Genomic DNA, 17,500 nt, shown 5'->3' on the forward strand with positions numbered 1-17,500 from the left:
AAGTGTTTCCCAAAGTAACAAAATTCATAACGTTTTATTATAGACATAGAAAAAAAAATAAAGTTGTAAATGATCATTCAAATGTGGTCTAGACCAGTGGATACATAACTCAATTTATCAAATCTGCGCATGTTTCAGGGTTTTCTCAGAAAACCACATATACATTTCTTTACACAGTTTCTTTTATCTATTCCTAATTTTCAACAAAAGAATACAATAATTGTCAACATATATGTCCTACAAAAATAAAAACAATGGATTTATTAAAGAAAGCTGATTGTACTAGCATTGAAAGTCAACTAAAAAGCAGAAGAAGGTGGCATTGGCTGGGTCATGTGGCGAGAATGAAAAAAAAGGCTCACTTCCAAGATAGTCCTATACTTAGTGGACAGTGGGAAGAGAAAGCGGGGATGACCGAAAGAAACCTGGCGAAAGACCATGGAAAAAGAATAGAATAAAAGGAAGCAGGCCTGTCCTGGAATACAGCCACACAAAAGCAGCAGGCTGCAAATAATAGAGATGTCTGGTGTGTGCCCAATTTTCATCAAGGCCCGACGAGGATTAGGCTGTAAAAATGGAGATGTCTGGTGGATGCCCTATATTCATCAAGGCCCTAAGAGGAATAGGCTGTAAAAATGGAGATGTCTGGTGTGTGCCCAATTTTCATCAAGGCCCGACGAGGATTAGGCTGTAAAAATGGAGATGTCTGGTGGATGCCCAATTTTCATCAAGGCCCGACGAGGATTAGGCTGTAAAAATGGAGATGTCTGGTGGATGCCCAATTTTCATCAAGGCCCGACGAGGATTAGGCTGTAAAAATGGAGATGTCTGGTGGATGCCCTATGTTCATCAAGGCCCGAAGAGGAATAGGCTGTAAAAATGGAGATGTCTGGTGGATGCCCTATGTTCATCAAGGCCCGAATAAGATTAATTTGATTTCAAAGTTTTTATTCGTTGTGCGGCTATGTGGTTAAGTGGTATGACACTCCCTTTGGGATCAAGCCTGCCTCGTCGCATAGGAGAGTCGTTGAATAAAAGGCTTTTTACTCCCATTCTCTCGCTCCGTTCAGGTAGTAAAATGAGTATTAGGTCGTTAACTGTAATATATCAGTCGGAAAAATTTGAAATATCGCCTAACAGGCGTCACGTATATTTTTACATGTTACGAGTTGCTGTTGGTCAAGGACCCTTTGTCAAGCGCTTTGTGCACGTTTAATGGATATTGCGCTTTAAAAAAACTCAATTTTAGTTTACATAGTCATTATAAAAGGGAGGGGGTGAAGTAGCCGAGTGGTTATAGCATTGCACTATGACCTGCAAGGTTTGTGAAATGCCTATGCGACGATATATTATGATATGTGATGAAAGGGGTTATTTTTTTACATTACAAATCAAAATTTGAAAAAAAAAGATTTTTTTGATAATTTCTTAAATTATCATGTTTTTTTTGTTTTTTTCTTCCTTTCTTTATTTCTTTTAACGGATCAACATCCGACTTAACTCATTTCATGTCTACCATTGTCAGGATTGTAAATCAGATACGCCAGACCATTTCAACATAGAGACTTGTTTACAGTGTTGCCAAGGTGATCTGTGTAACATGGAAGGATGCAACTCTTTTCGTATGTAAATCAAAGAATATTCGAATAAACTAATCCGCTTTTAGCATGTTTAGTGGATATTGCTCTATATAAAAGCTCATTTTTTACATTTAAAAAAATGAAAATAACATTACCCATACTGATCCCAATTAGTCTTCAGGGTCTATTCCAAGGAAACACTTGGCTAATCCAGACGTCACCCGCAGTGCAGCGCCATATTCTGAACCCAGTACCTTTCTGGTACGAAGCAAAGACTGTACAGTCAAGCAACGCTGTAACATCCAATAACTCCTGACTAAAATCCAGATGGAAAATAAGTTGATACTATTTCTCTTAACCTCGAAAACAGTCACAGTACTTTCCTATGTCGCCTAATGGTATAACATTTGCCTTCGAATCGGAAAGCCGCGAGTTTGAGCTCCGCTCAGAGAGACACAGAGTTTGGTCCTTCTTGTTATTATCATTGTCTCACCGTACCCAGGTGTAAAATGAGTACCTGGTCGTTTAACAGGCGCCTTACAGGTGTCACATCTCGTCCTACATGCTAAGTGTTGCTATTGACCAGCGACTTCTTTTAAAGCGCTTTGAGCTATATAAAAACTCAGGGTTTTTGTTTTGTTTTTTGTTTTTATTGTCTACGAAGGACTTCTCTTTCTTTAACTCAGGAGTTTAATTGATTTATTAAATTTAATTCACCCTTTCTACAGCTCTCATCCCAACCAATCAGAGACTGTGCTATTCCTGTGACGCTGTTGCTGACGTCACAGATTGTACCATGACCACTGTCTGTGCTGTTGGTCAGGTAAGGGAGGGGTGGACAAGGATAGAAAGACAAATAGATAGAAAAAAATTATAGACAGAGAGATAGTTATATTGATAGATGAATAGATTTAGAGATGAATAGAATTAAGATATGGTAATAGAGTAACGTGTCCATATATGCAGGTCAGGCATCCGAACTCACTTGTGGGCCAGAGAGGGATCGAAAAAGATAGAAAGACAAATAGATAGATATAGATTTAGACAAAGAGATATTGATATTGATAGGAAATTAGATAGATGAATAGGTTTAGAGATAAATAGAATATAGAGATGGGAAGAGAGTGATGTGTTCATATATGCAGCTCTGACATCCGAACTCCGACCCCTCTTATGGGCCATAGAAGGATTGAAAAAGAGGGAAACATAAATAGATAGAAATTTAGACACAGAGAGAGTTATATTGATAGAATATTAGATAGATGAATAGAATTAGAGAGATATAGTTAGAGATGGAAAGAGAGCGAAGTATACATATATGCAAGTCTGACATTCAAACCCACATTTGGGCCTAGTTTAACATTGTTATAATGGACAATGTTTTGAGTCATTTTTTTGAGATTTCCATTAAGAAACAATGAGCCCATAAGGAATTGGGTTATCAAGTTCAAGGTCTTTATCTGCAAGAGGCGAATTGAAAGATAAATGGTTAATAGTTGACTAAAGTTGTTGTTGTTGGTAATATCTAGGAATTTTGGTGGGGGACTGTTCCATTCCTTGACGGTTCTTGGGAAGAAACTGTTATTATATGTGTTGATTCTGTGTAATGGAAATATGAACTTACTGCTATGACAAGTTCTTGTGGATGTACAGTGTTGTTTTGTGAAATACTGTGGTAGAGTTACTTGTGTTTTGTTGGAATGTACTGTTCTGTGGAGAAATTGGAGGCGTTTTTCTTTCCGCCTACTCTCCGTTGTTTTTCACTGCAACAATTTCAGGGCCTCAGTAACGCGCCCTGGATCGGGCAACTAATTGTTGGTGACAAACCTCGAAGCTGCCCTTTGAACTTGTTCGATGTTCTTGATGTGTCCTTGCTAATAAGGATCCCACACTGTGCACGCGTAATCTAATACAGGTCTGACTAAAGCATTGTATGCCTGTTCTTTTGCCTTTATCAGACCTGCAAATGCGTGCACGTCAAGTAATGCGTAATCTTATTATTTATACATTCCTGATTTGTGATCTATAATTCAAGTATTTTGTTAATGTCTTTTTTTATAGTGATGGCTAAAATTGAAATCGATTGAGGGGTAGAAAAAAAGTTCGGAATTCGATCTTTGTTCCCAACGCACGTTCGCAAGGTCGAGCAGCAGTCGGGAACATGTCCAGAATTTCAAATTGCAAGAGTGTAAGAATTTTGTGTGTTGAACCCGTGACCTCAAGAAGTCGGGGAGAGAAGGCTCCAATAAGACTAGGGTTAGAAACGATCTATTTTGGGTTCGTGGATAGCTCATTCGGTAGAGTCACGATCTCCCCGGCCAGGCGAAGTTGTCGTGCCAGTAAGGTCGCGGGTTCGAGCCCCTATCGCCGCCACGAATTTTTTATTCTATATTGTCTTCTGTCACTTTCCTACTCACTTCATTTCTTGTTGTTAAGAATTTGTTTCGAGCCATTGGACTTTCATTTATGTCTATCGGCTGAATGGACACCGATGTTGATCAAGAGCAGGCAAGCCTCTCTACCTTCTGTATCCATAGATCTTCTCCAGATCTCTTTGGGTCAGCTTCCTCGTCTTTTGCTATAAGCCGTCCAGAGGAGTGAAGTTTTGGGCAAAGCAGTTACCTTCAATTTTGGCAGCGTGCCCTCTTCTTCTTCTTCTTCTTCTTCTTCTTCTTCTTCTTCTTCTTCTTCTTCTTCTTCTTCTTCTTCTTTTTTTTCTTCTTCTTCTTCTTTTTCTTCTTCTTCTTCTTCTTTTTTTGTCTCATTCGTTTAGGCAACCAACGACATTATGCTGGCGATAAGCGTTACACCATGTTGTATGCGCTCAGAACTCTAAGGAATTCTTCAGGACTTGGCGCTGTCCTAACATTTTCTATCTTCTCATTTTTATAGTTGTATTTATGCTAATTGTATTTGTCTTGTTCCTCTTAGTTTCATTTAAATAATTTTGATATCACATTAAAATGTTTATCTCCTTCTAGCAATGCGGGGTCCAGGCAGTCGTAACAAGCAATGGAACCAAAGCTTTTAATCTTGGATGTATGGACATAGGGGTAGGATTGATATTTGTCATCCGTATCATTATCATCATTATCATCATCATCATCATCATCATCATCATCATCATCATCATCATCATCATCATCATCATCATCTGGGAATTTTATAGAATGCCTCTGTCGTAGATGTTTATATTGTAAATTAATTCAGACAACGTAATTAATATATTAATGGAATACATTGAAAATGACAATTTGTACAAGTATGAAGTTCAAATACATGCAATTGTAATTAGTGCTCCATTGATCAAAAACCGATGTATGTGGAATCAAGCCTGAGGTGTTAAAAGTTATTTTTACTGAGGATGAATGAAAAGTATGAGCTTTAATCTTTATCAATTTGAGAATGCGCTATAGTCATTCTCCATAGTACATTCCTAACCTACTTGAGCTTATATTTTGCGCAATATCCACAAAACGTGCTCAAAGCGCTTTACCAGGGGTCCCTGGTCAACAACAACAACTAACATGTAGGAGGTGACATGACGCCTGTTAGGCGATATTAGTTTGTTGTTTTTTTTTCGACAGAGACAAAAATTGTTAACTCATTTTACTAATGAGTGTGGTGAGAGAATGTGAGTAAAGAGCCTTTTAGAGGGACTCAACTATGCGTAATGGCGAGGCTCAAACCCAAGATCTTCCGATCCGAAAACGAGTGTCATACCACAAGACCACATAACCGCACAATGAGTAAACAACGATAGACAACAATAAGTTTAATTTTTAACTTCAAAATCAACAAGGCATAACCTCAAATTAAGACGATTGGTCAAATTCCAAGACTAACGGAGAGACCAAGTAAACTTCCATACAATATCTTTGTGCGGCTATGTGGTCGAGTGATATGACTCTCGCTTTCGGATCGGAAGGTCCTGGGTTCGAGCCTCGCTCGACGCATAGTTGAGTCCTTTGAAAAGACTCTTTACTCACATTCTCTCACCGTACTCAGGTGTAAAATGAGTACCTGGCCGTGAACAGCGTTGTCTTTGTCCGAAAAATTGTAATATCGCCTAACAGGCGTCATGTCTCGTCCTACATGTTAAATGTTGCCGTTGACCAGGGACCTCTTGTATAGCGCTTTGAGCACGTTAAGTGGATATTGCGCTATATAAAAGCTCAATTAATTAATTAAGAATTACTGACGGCGCATGTGCAGCTATGTGATCTAAAAGTAGGACACTCGCCTTCGAACATGAAGAACCCAAGCTCGATTCTGCTTGAGGGAGCAGCGCATAACGGAGTCATTGGAAAAATATCTTTACTCTCTTTCTCTAACAGTTCTCATGTGCAGAATGATTGCATGGACGTTAACAGCGTTGTCTGTATCATAAAATGTGTAATATCGCATAACAGCCGCCATGGCTCATCCTATATGTTACGTTTGCTGTTGGCTTTTGTAAATCCCTTTAATCACGTTTAGTTGATATTAAGCTATCCAGAATCTCAAGCTTATTTAATACTCACGAAAGAGTAAAATGAAAATAAAAAGCTTGTTTAATATAGACATTACGACAAAAAAAAAACATTCAAATATCAAAAGATGTTTTCACCATTTCATATAACATCAATTTGTTTTATATATACAGAACTGTTCAAGAAACTCTGTCGGATGTTGTGATAAAAATGGATGCAACAGAGACACCAATATGACAACAACACTCATTCCATCCGCAGGTTTATCTCCTACAACAACAACAACAACAGCAACAACAACAACTAACAACTCTACGGTCAATACTACTATTTCAACGTCAACTAATGTGAATGCGACCACTCCTTCGACGACTGTTACAACAAATGTAACAAGTAATAGCAGCGTTACGCCGTTAGTTAACGCAACATCTGCAAATTCTATTAACACGACTATGAATTCAACAAAAACACCTATGACAAATACAACGGGAAATTTCACAACATCTGCAAATACCAATATGACAAATGTTACAACAACACCTACAGCTATCAATATGACAAGTGTTACAACAACACCTACAGCGAACAATATGACAAATGTTACAACAATACCTACAACTACCAAAATGACAAATGTAACAACAACACCTACAGCTAACAATATGACCAATGTTACAACAACACCTACAGCGAACAATATGACAAATGTAACAACAACATCTACAGCGAACAGCATGACAAACGTTACAACAGCACCTACAGCGAACAATATGACCAATGTTACAACAACACCTACAACAACAACATGACCAATGTTACAACAACACCTACAGCCAACAATATGACCAACGTTACAACAACACCTACAGCGAACAATATGACAAATGTAACAGCAACACCTACAGCGAACAATATGACAAATATTACAACAACACCTACAACTAACAATATGACCAATGTTACAACAACACCTACAGCGAACAATATGACCAACGTTACAACAGCACCTACAGCGAACAATATGACCAATGTTACAACAACACCTACAGCGAACAATATGACAAAATGTTACAACAACACCTACAACTAACAATTTGACCAATGTTACAACAACACCTACAAATAATAATATGACCAATGTTACAACAACACCTACAGCGAACAATATGACCAATGTTACAACAACACCTACAACTAACAATATGACAAACGTTACAACTACACTTGCAACTAAATATATGACAAACGTTACAACAACACCTACAGCTATCAATATGACAAATGTTACAACAACAGTTACAACTACCAAAATGACAAATGTAACAACAAGACCTACAGCTAACAATATGGTAAATGTTACAACAACACCTGCAACTAACAACATGACAAACATTACAACAACACCTACAACTAACAACATGACCAATGTTACAACAACACCGACAACTAACAACATGACCAATGTACAACAACACTACATCCAACAATATGACCAATGTTACAACAACACCTACAGCGAACAATATGACCAATGTTACAACAACACCTACAGCGAACAATATGACCAATGTTACAACAACACCTACAACTAACAACATGACAAACATCACAACTACACTTGCAACTAAATATATGACAAACGTTACAACAACACCTGCAACTAACATGACAAACGTTACAACAACACCTACAGCTAACAACTTGACAAATGTAACAACAACACCTACTGCTAACAACATGAAAAACTCCACTTCACAACCAACAAACACCTCAACGCTCCCAACACTGCCAGTCCCAGGTAGCATATCAAATTTCACGACACTATCTCCAAATACAACATTAGCTTCTCTCACAAATACGACAAGCAATTCGACCATAACGAATTCATCAACAAACATCCAAGGCAACACAACCCTTTCTCCCCTGACAACCTCGACCAATACCAGCAGTTTTCCCCCTTTCATGTCAGTAGGAATCCTGACAACGACACCAATGGATGGTAAGGAAAATGGAGAATCAAACCTATATTATACTCTATTTTATTTTCCTTTATGTCATTTTTATTGGGAAATAGATCTGGCGAGAAAACACAACCCTGCCTTACTCCCTCTACATTTTTTTATTAGTGTCCTGAGTATATAAATGGCATTTGTTGTACCTCTTTTTTGTTGGAATTCAAATTGAACATCTGCTAATTCTGCATTGATATTCATTTTTTATCGCGCCAGGATATAATATAGACATATTTAATTATAATCTGGTTCGTTAACATGATCGTGTGATTCAATGCTGCATCTCCGGGTTTTTAGGGTAGAGCGGTAAAAATTGACTTCATCATATCTTTGGCGAAACGCTCTGTGTCGTAAATATCATTCAGGGGATTTGTCAGTGGTTTATAACAATTCACCCCCCCCCCCCTTCCCCAAACGGCAGAATTGAAATAAACCTTTAAAACTGAAGTTTAATCTGACACCCCACTCGCTGTTATCATTCGAGTCTTAAGTTGTAATTTGGCAGCTTTGGCCAGAAGTGAAAGACATACATTGTGTGTTCAGTATGTATATGCGTGTGTGTGTGTGTGTGTGTGTGTGTGTGTGTGTGTCTGCGTGGGAAAGGGATTTGCAAAATTTAACATCTACTCGCTTGCCGTCAAGTCTAGCAATACCTTTTTTGTAATAGATTTGAGTTTAAAAAAAGCTTTCTCAAATGTTATAATTTTATGATAATTTCCTTATTCTCTGGTCGATGTTCTTGATTTATATATCATTTTTCATTTCTCAATGAGGCGGACACGCTGATGTACCTAATTTATTCAAGAGTTTAAAGCACAGATTTCCTTTTTTTGATTGTATGTCCAGCCTTTCTAAGACATTCATAATCGTTAAGATTGTGACGAACTATACACACAAGACCTCGTTCTCCACGCCACAGTAGGGCATCCATTCATCGCTTTCGGTGAATCGTGGTCTTTGAAGTTAAACTTTAAACTTGAGCTTTTATATAGCGCAATATCCACTAAACGTGCTCAAAGCGCTTTACAAGGGGTCCCTGGCCAACAGCAACACGTAACATTTAGAACGGGACATGACGCCTGTTAGGCGATATTACAAATTTTTGTTTGGACAAAGACAACGCTGTTAACGACCAGGTACTCGTTTAACACCTGAGTACGGTGACAGAATGTGAGTAAAGAGCCTTCTCCAAGGAATCAACTATGCGCCGAACGCGAGGCTCGAACCCACGACCTTCCGATCCGAAAGCGAGTGTCATACCACCAGACCACATAGCCGCACAACATATACATGTACATGTTGACAAGCGAGCTATCAAAAGAGCAATCGTTGATTTGTTTCAAAAATCTCAGGATCTCATATTATAAGGACATAAGTTCTGGAAAGCGATACCCACCCACCTATCAGTGATGAAATTAGGGCTCCATAAAGTGTTATATATAATAGGATTCAATAGTCGTACCGTCATTCCTTCCTAATGACGTATGGTAACTTAGTAACACTGGCTCTAAACTATCGGAACAATGGCGGACGCCGTATGAAATATTTTTCCGGCGAGCTTAAAAGCGTATCCAGAGGGAAAAAACCCCATCAATTTGATCATGTCTTGACTTTTACACATTCTGATCACAAGGAATATGAAAAGGGAATGAAAAGTTCTCGCCAGTATGAAGAATAAAAAGTAAAGATTTTCTTTGTTTAGAACCAAGATGGCCGCCGTTGCCGGGCGCGTGACATCAGACTATTGAATCCAATTGCAGGGTCCACCCTCTCTTTCTATTTTGGCGTAGATGTGGACGGCGATAGCATTTCGGATGTCATAATGACAAGTGGGCAGAGTTAAAGCTTCCAAACAATCCTAATCGTCGTCTTGTCTCTAATCGGTCTCCTTCGCGCAAAGTCTCTAATACCGCCTTGAGACGATGGGTTACATATTGTAGTTACTTTCTATCTTTCTACATAAAAAAGATAAAGTGAATGCGTTTTTGCATTTTTTGGCGTGTGTTTGTGAGAAAGAGAGGAGAGAGTGTGTATGTGAATTATTCTCTGTGTGTAAATATGTGTGTGTATACATATGTATGTGTGTGTGTGGTTGGGGGGTTGGGAGGTGGGGATAAAAGTTAGAAAGGGATAGAGAGAGTAAGAGAGGTGAGAAAGCGAGAGCGCGAGAGAGATTTAGAGAGAGAGGGAGAAGTAAGTGTGTATGTGTGTGTGTGTGTGTGTGCGTGTGCGTGTGCGTGTGTGTGTGTGTGTGTATTTGTGATTGTCTGTTTATGTTTGGGTAATAATATAAAGATCTGAACAAGTGTGTGTGTGTGTGTGAAAGGTACCAGGAAAGGCAAGAAATTATTTATTTATTTTTAAACATCCCAAGAAAATCATTCGAGGTTGACTGACTTTTGGGGACGGTTTTTTTTCTTCTTTTTTTATCTTATCTTTCTTGATTTGCGGCTTTGTAGTCTACTGGTATGACACTCGCCTTCGGATCGGATGATCCTGGGTTCGAGCCTCGCGCTCGGCGCATAGTTGAGTCCTTGGAAAAGGCTCTTTACACACATTCTCTCACCGTACTAAGGTGTAAAATGAGTACCTGGCCGTCAACAGCGTTGTTTTTGTTCAAAAAATTGTAATATCGCCTAACAGACGTCATGTCCCGTCCTACATGTTAAATATTGGCCAGGGACACCTTGTAAAGTGCTTTGAGCACATTTAGTGGATATTGCTCTATATAAAAGCTCAATATTTTTTTCTTTGTCTGTTTTATCTTAAACCGGTGAATACGCCTTAATTTCTTAATTTGTATAGTAACGCATTCGTGTTCGTATCTATTTTTAGCCACTCCCAAAATAGTAGGCATGACGTTTAGAGCTTTGGGAACACAGGAAGGAAAGAGAATCATACTGACTTGTAATGCAACGGGAATTCCCGTTCCAAAGTTGCATTGGGAATTCCCGAAGGTAACTAAACTGTTTCAATAACTAAAGTCGAATGAATACGATGTAGACGTGTAGCGTGTCATATCAAAAATAAAAATCTACACACTTCTTTTATACCACTATTTTTTTTTAATATAAATTATTTTTTTAAATTCGTGCATAATTTACAATAATGAGTTGAATAGTTTCGAATATATTATCATAAAAAAGATAATGATATCAATATTAATAACAATAATACTACGGATATAAATTAAAAAATAATAATATAATAATAATAATAATAATAATAATAATAATATAATAAATAATATAATAATAATAATAATAATAATATATAATAATAATAATAATAATAATAATAAATATAATGATGATGATGATGATGATGATGATGATGTAAATAGATAATAATAAAATAATAATAAAAAATAAAATAAAAAAGTAAAGAAGAAGAAGAAGAAGAAGAAGAAGAAGAAGAAGAAGAAGAAGAAGAAGAAGAAGAAGAAGAAGAAGAAGAAGAAGAAGAAGAAGAAGAAAGAAGAAGAAGAAAGAAGAAGAAGAAGAAGAAGAAGAAGAAGAAGAAGAAGAAGAAGAAGAAGAAGAAGAAGAAGAAGAAGAAGAAGAAGAAGAGAAGAAGAAGAAGAAGAAGAAGAAGAAGAAGAAGAAGAAGAAGAAGAAGAAGAAGAAGAAGAAGAAGAAGAAGAAGAAGAAGAAGAAGAAGAAGAAGAAGAAGAAGAAGAAGAAGAAGAAGAAGAGAAGAAAAAGGAGGAGGAGAGAAAGGAGGAGGAGAATAGGAGGAGGAGGGAGGAGGAGGAGGAGGAGGAGGAGGAGGAGGAGGAGGAGGAGGAGGAGGAGGAGGAGGAGGAGGAGATAGAAGAAGAGGAGGAGCATTGTTTTGGTTTTTAAAAATATTCCAATTGTTTTTTACTGAAATCTATTCATACCCTTCCCCCAGAACGGTCGTGGCAGAGTTTTGAACAAAGGCCACTTGTTAATGATTTCCAACATTGGCTATCACGAAGGAGGTGTCTATAAATGTGTAGCTAACAACACTCATGGGACAGACGAAAAGATCTTCAACATTACAGTTAGAGGTTAGAGTATAACAATTTTATTTGCCTACTATCTTTCTATCTATCTGTCTGTCCATCTCTCTATCTATATATCTATCTGTCTATCTATCTATCTGTCTATCTATCTATCTATCTATCTGTCTATCTATCTATCTGTCTATCTATCTATCTATCTATCTCTCTATCTATATATCTATCTGTCTATCTATCTATCTGTCTATTTATCTATCTGTCTATCTATCTATCTATCTATCTATCTATACTATCTATCTTTCTATCTTTATATCTGTCTATATATCTATCTGTCATCCTATCTATCTATCTATCTTCTATATCATCTATCTATCTATCTATCTGTCTATCTATCTATCTTCATCTATCTATCTATCTATCTGTCCTATCTATCTATCTCATCTATCTATCTATCTATCTATCTGTCTATCATCTATCTATCTATCTATCTATCTACTTCTAGTCTATCCATCTATCTATCTACATCTATCTATCTTATCGTACTATCCTATCTATCTATCTATCTATCTATCTATCTATCTATCTATCTATTCTATCTATCTATCTGTCTATCTATCTATCTATCTATCTATCTATCTATCTATCTATCTATCTATCTATCTATCTATCTATCTATCTATCTATCTATCTATCTATCTATCTATCTATCTTATCTATCTATCTATCTGTCTATCTAATCTATCTATCTATCTATCTGTCTATCTATCTATCTATCTATCTATCTATCTATCTATCTATCTTATCTATCTATCTATCTATCTATTCTATCTATTTTATCTATCTATCTTATCTGTCTACTTATCTATCTATCTATTATCTATCTATCTATCTATCTATATCTATCTTTTCTATCTCATCTATCTATCTATCTATACTATTCTATCTTCTCTATCTATCTATTACTTATCTATATATCTATCTCTCATCATCTCTATCTATTATCTATCTATCTATCTTATCTATCTTCCATCTATCTTCTATCTACTATCTTCTATCTATCTATCTATCTATCTATCTATTTATCTATCTATCTATCTATCTATCTATCTATCTTTCTATCTATAGTCAAGTTGTCTTATTTTTCTCTCTAAGATTCGACCCCTCCCTCAGTTCATCCCAACCAATTCCAACGGATTTCTAACCAACTCACTCATAATCTTCATAACTCTGTGCTATATATATATATATATGAGAAAACTCGGACAAATTTCATAAATTGTGTTATGTACATAGAGTGGTGTAGACCACATCTTTCCGATCATTTACCACTTTAGATTTTCATTCTACAGTAGTTTATACCGGGGTTTTGTGTTAAAATAGTGCCGCAAACATAAATTATTGAGCACATCCAGTATTCTTATTTATAGTAACAATTTTCTTCTTTTTTTTCTTTTTCTACCGTTTGGTTGTTTCATTTTCTGTTTATTGCTGTTATTTTGTTTGTCCTTATTTGTTCTTTTTATTAGTTTTTTTAATTTTTTTTCACAATCACGTCTTAACCAGAGTTCAAACCATCCAAGGCCTCCATCCACGTAAACAGCACCTGGTTTAACTCGTCCTCCCTCGTCAACCAGTCTGACTTCCAAGTGGTGTGCAATGCCTCGGGAAAACCCGATCCGCAAGTCACGTGGACGAAAACTGACGTCAAGCCTGCAAACTTCCGGTTTACCGTAATCAATGAGACGACTCTTGTGATTGGTCAATACAACAATTCCTTTGATAAAGGGTTGTACATGTGCAACGCTACGAATAATGACACGTGGGGTGTCGCCTATTTTGCTGGTAGGTCATTTGTGACCCATCGTCTCAAAACGGTATTATGTCGGAATGAACCATATGACTCTTAGCCGAATTTAATGTTAAACTGGTCAAAAATATAAACTGTTATCATTAGCACCCTAAAACATGGTATCCATTCTCCTCAATAAACCGTATAAACTCTACACAAGGCTGATATTTCTGGCTATAAATTCAATTTTCAAAATCTTAACCAACCCGACGTAATACCGTTTTAAGGCGCAGGGTCACATTTGTTTGTTATTTGAGATAAAACGACGTAAATATTCATGTAGGTCTTGCATCCAGTCCCCCTTATTAGCCTGGTTTAACATTGTTGTCATTGACAATATATTGCGTCATTTTTTGAGATTTCCATTACAACAATGAGCCCTTAAGGAATTGGATTATCAGACCTGTAAATAAGTGCACGTTGAGAAAAAAAAATACAGTAATTGTTATAATTCTGCCCAGAGCAGACGATAGAGCACATCATTAGGGAATGCCAGAACAGACCCAGCTACAATGATTATGACCTGAGGATCTCCTCCCCAGATGTTGTGGAGTGGGTTCGATGTTGGAGGGACAAGCTATGATGATGATGATGTTATAAACGTAGTGTTCATATTTGCAGGTGATGTTAACAGTGAAACTTTGTGGTCTTGTGGTATGGCACTCGCTTTTGGATCGGAAGGTCCTGAGTTCGAACCTCGCTGGCGCATAGTTCAGTCATTGGAAAAGGTTCTTTACTAACATTCTCTCATCGTACTCATGTGTATAATGAGCACCTGGCCGTTAACAGCGTTGTCTCTGTCCCAAAAATGTGTAATATCGACTGACAGGCGTCATGTCTCGTCCTACATGTTATATGAACATGGCAACTGGCAACTTCTCACCAAGCTGAGAGGAGTGTACGTCCCCGCCAACACGAGGGATTGAATTCGTCCAAACCGACTTCCATCTCGTATGTGCAGCTCTAGACCAAGTCAGGTATTCTGCGTACAAGGGTTGTCGGGACTTATCTCGGCTCGAAACGGGGGCACCGTCCATTATGCACATCAGAGGGGTATCCCCATTCCCTCTCTCTTTGACCTGTGGCGATATCGTGCCGCCCAGTAACCAAGAACAAAGGGACGACTAAAGAATAAAACATAGAGAAATCCGCAACCAAACTGATGCCAAACTTATCGCTCTGGGATCCGATCGTAGCCATCGTTATGTTATAGCCTGAGACTGAAATCTAAAAGGACTGGCAGTTTGACGTCATTATTTGGTTTTTGCACCGCCTAGTGAGTTGTCGTTAGTAGAGCTTGAAACAAGTTTCATTGGTTGAACTATTGAATACAACTCACGATTTGTTTTCTTTTGTGGCAAAAGACTGGCATTTTGACGTCATTTTTTGGTCAGTATCAGGCCATAACTTTACGAAGGCCACGATCCGATGGACCAAACCAGGGAGGAATAAGTCACTCTCGACCGCGAACAACATGATGCAAGTTTTTAAACTCTCGATGTTATACGCTTCAACAGTCGTAACGTCACTTCCTTCCTAATGACGCATGGTAACTTAGTAACACTGGCTCTAAACTATTGGGAAAATGGCGGACGTCATTATGAAATATTTCTCCGACGAGCATAAAAGCGTATCCAGAGGAAAAAAAAACATAAACTTGATCATGTTTTGACTTTCACACATTCTGATCACAAGACATATGAAAAGTTCTAGCCAACATGAAGAATAAAAAGTAATGATTTGCTTTGTTTAGAACCAACATGGCCGCCGTAGCTGGGCGACGTGACATCAGACTATTGAATCCAATTGTGACTTTGATATAACTGTGTTGAACTCGCGGTCTTCAGTAGTCGGTGAGAGAGAGCTCTTGTAATGAATGACTTGAGTTTGATACGAATATTTTTGTGTTCGTGGATAGCTCATACGGTAGAGTCACGCTCTCACCGGCCAGGCGGAGTTGTCGTACCAATAAAGTCGCAGGTTCAAACCCCATCACCGCCGCGAAAATTTTGTTTTATTTCTCTATTGTCTTCTGGCACATTTCTACTCACTTCATCTCTTGATATAACTGGTAAAACGTTTGCTTATATTTTTGTTTGTTTGTTTTTTTTTACCCAGTTTATGATGAAGTAACTTTGGGTTGTGCCGACGTCTTCCAGTCTTTCAACAGAGCAGTTGTTTACAGGTGAGTGATATTCCCAATATATATATATATATATATATATATATATATATATATATATATTTATATTATATATATATATATGATGAATTCCCGACTCTACACTGCGGCTACGCCTGTGTCATAATAATAATAATAATAATAATAATAATAATAATAATAATAATAATAATAATAATAATAATAATAATAATAATAATAATAATAATAATAAAAATAATAACAATAATAATAATAATAATAATAATAATAATAATAATAATAATAATAATAATAATAATAATAATAATAATAATAAGGTTTGGGATGTTTCGAGAAAAGGATCGGCCTCCAGGACTTAATTCCAGTCTTACCCCAGGATCTTCTTCTTCAGTCCTCATCCCACATGAAACTTTTCCGTCCTCTTCTGTCGTTGGCCAGTCCACAATCCACATTGGTTATGGGCCACCGATTACACTTTTCTATCCCCTCAATCTGTCGTTGGCCAGTCCTCATCCCACAGTGAATATGAGCCAGCCATGAAACTTTTACATCCTCTCCTGGCGTTGGCCAGTATTTCCATCTCCTTCTAGCGCATCCCATACCTCTCCAGCTCTACCAGAAGGTCTCTCCTCCAGGTTGACCTTGGTCTTACTTTTTTCCACTTTCTGGATGGATTCCGTTGCAGGACTGTCCTTGTGATATTGTCCTTAGGTTTCCTCGATGTGTGGCCTAGCAATCTCCATTTTCTATTGTAGTGAAAATGTTGCTGCTCGAAGCTCGAAGAAATTAATAATAACGTGAAGTTGAATGTAAGCTTCAATTTAATTACAAAAAAAAACAGATCAAATGAACGTTTCGGGTTTCCCCTATATCAACAAAACAGGATGATTGAAACACCACAGATGAATGAGATGATGTGGTAGTGGCGTAGTGGTGTTTCAATCATCCTGTTTTGTTGATAAAGGGGAAAACCGAAACGTTCATTTGATCTGTTTTTGTAATTAAATTGAAGCTTACATTCAACTTCACGTTATTATTTATTTTCTATTGCATAATGGCCTCTCCAAGGCTTCTTGTCCTACTATTCTCGACACTTCAGGATAGATCCTATAAAATCAAACCTTGGTGAGGAGAAGGAAAATGTCATTCATTCAGATTTTACAATACAATACAATACAACACAATACCTAATAAGAGCTAAATTAGGCCTATATTGTGGCCTTTGTTCCCCTATCACAGTGATAAAACGACCTGATATATGATATATATAGTAAGATATAAAGTACAGGATATCAATAGTCTTCAACAGTCGTAACGTCACTTCCTTCCTAATGGCGTATGGTAACTTAGTAACACTGGCTCTAAACTATCGGAACAATGGCGGACGCTGTATGAAAGATTACCCCTGCGAGCTTAAACGCGTATCCAGAGGAAAAGA

General features: G+C 37.4%; 2 protein-coding genes across 3 annotated transcripts in view; both read left to right on the forward strand.

Annotated features, from left to right (window-relative positions):
- LOC144960344 (uncharacterized) overlaps nt 1-7,474 on the forward strand; it is a 7,639-nt gene extending 165 nt beyond the window's left edge. Inside the window, exons 2-5 of the mRNA XM_078893424.1 lie at nt 1,526-1,622; nt 2,309-2,403; nt 4,562-4,633; nt 6,226-7,474. Coding sequence (XP_078749550.1) covers nt 1,526-1,622; nt 2,309-2,403; nt 4,562-4,633; nt 6,226-6,861 — 900 coding nt within the window. The 3' untranslated portion in view covers nt 6,862-7,474. The remainder of the gene's footprint in view (nt 1-1,525; nt 1,623-2,308; nt 2,404-4,561; nt 4,634-6,225) is intronic.
- A 58-nt stretch (nt 7,475-7,532) lies between these two features.
- LOC144960342 (contactin-1-like) overlaps nt 7,533-17,500 on the forward strand; it is a 14,522-nt gene continuing 4,554 nt past the window's right edge. Inside the window, exons 1-5 of one of the 2 annotated variants that reach the window (XM_078893422.1) lie at nt 7,533-8,051; nt 10,900-11,021; nt 11,959-12,097; nt 13,613-13,891; nt 16,017-16,083. In XM_078893422.1, coding sequence (XP_078749548.1) covers nt 7,541-8,051; nt 10,900-11,021; nt 11,959-12,097; nt 13,613-13,891; nt 16,017-16,083 — 1,118 coding nt within the window. In that variant the 5' untranslated portion in view covers nt 7,533-7,540. The remainder of the gene's footprint in view (nt 8,052-10,899; nt 11,022-11,958; nt 12,098-13,612; nt 13,892-16,016; nt 16,084-17,500) is intronic. The other variant, XM_078893423.1, reaches the window with a different exon arrangement.

This window comes from Berghia stephanieae, chromosome 15 (assembly GCF_034508935.2).
Source record: "Berghia stephanieae isolate SIO BIC M18660-M18661 chromosome 15, UCSD_Bste_1.3, whole genome shotgun sequence".
NCBI classification, from domain to species: domain Eukaryota; kingdom Metazoa; phylum Mollusca; class Gastropoda; order Nudibranchia; family Aeolidiidae; genus Berghia; species Berghia stephanieae.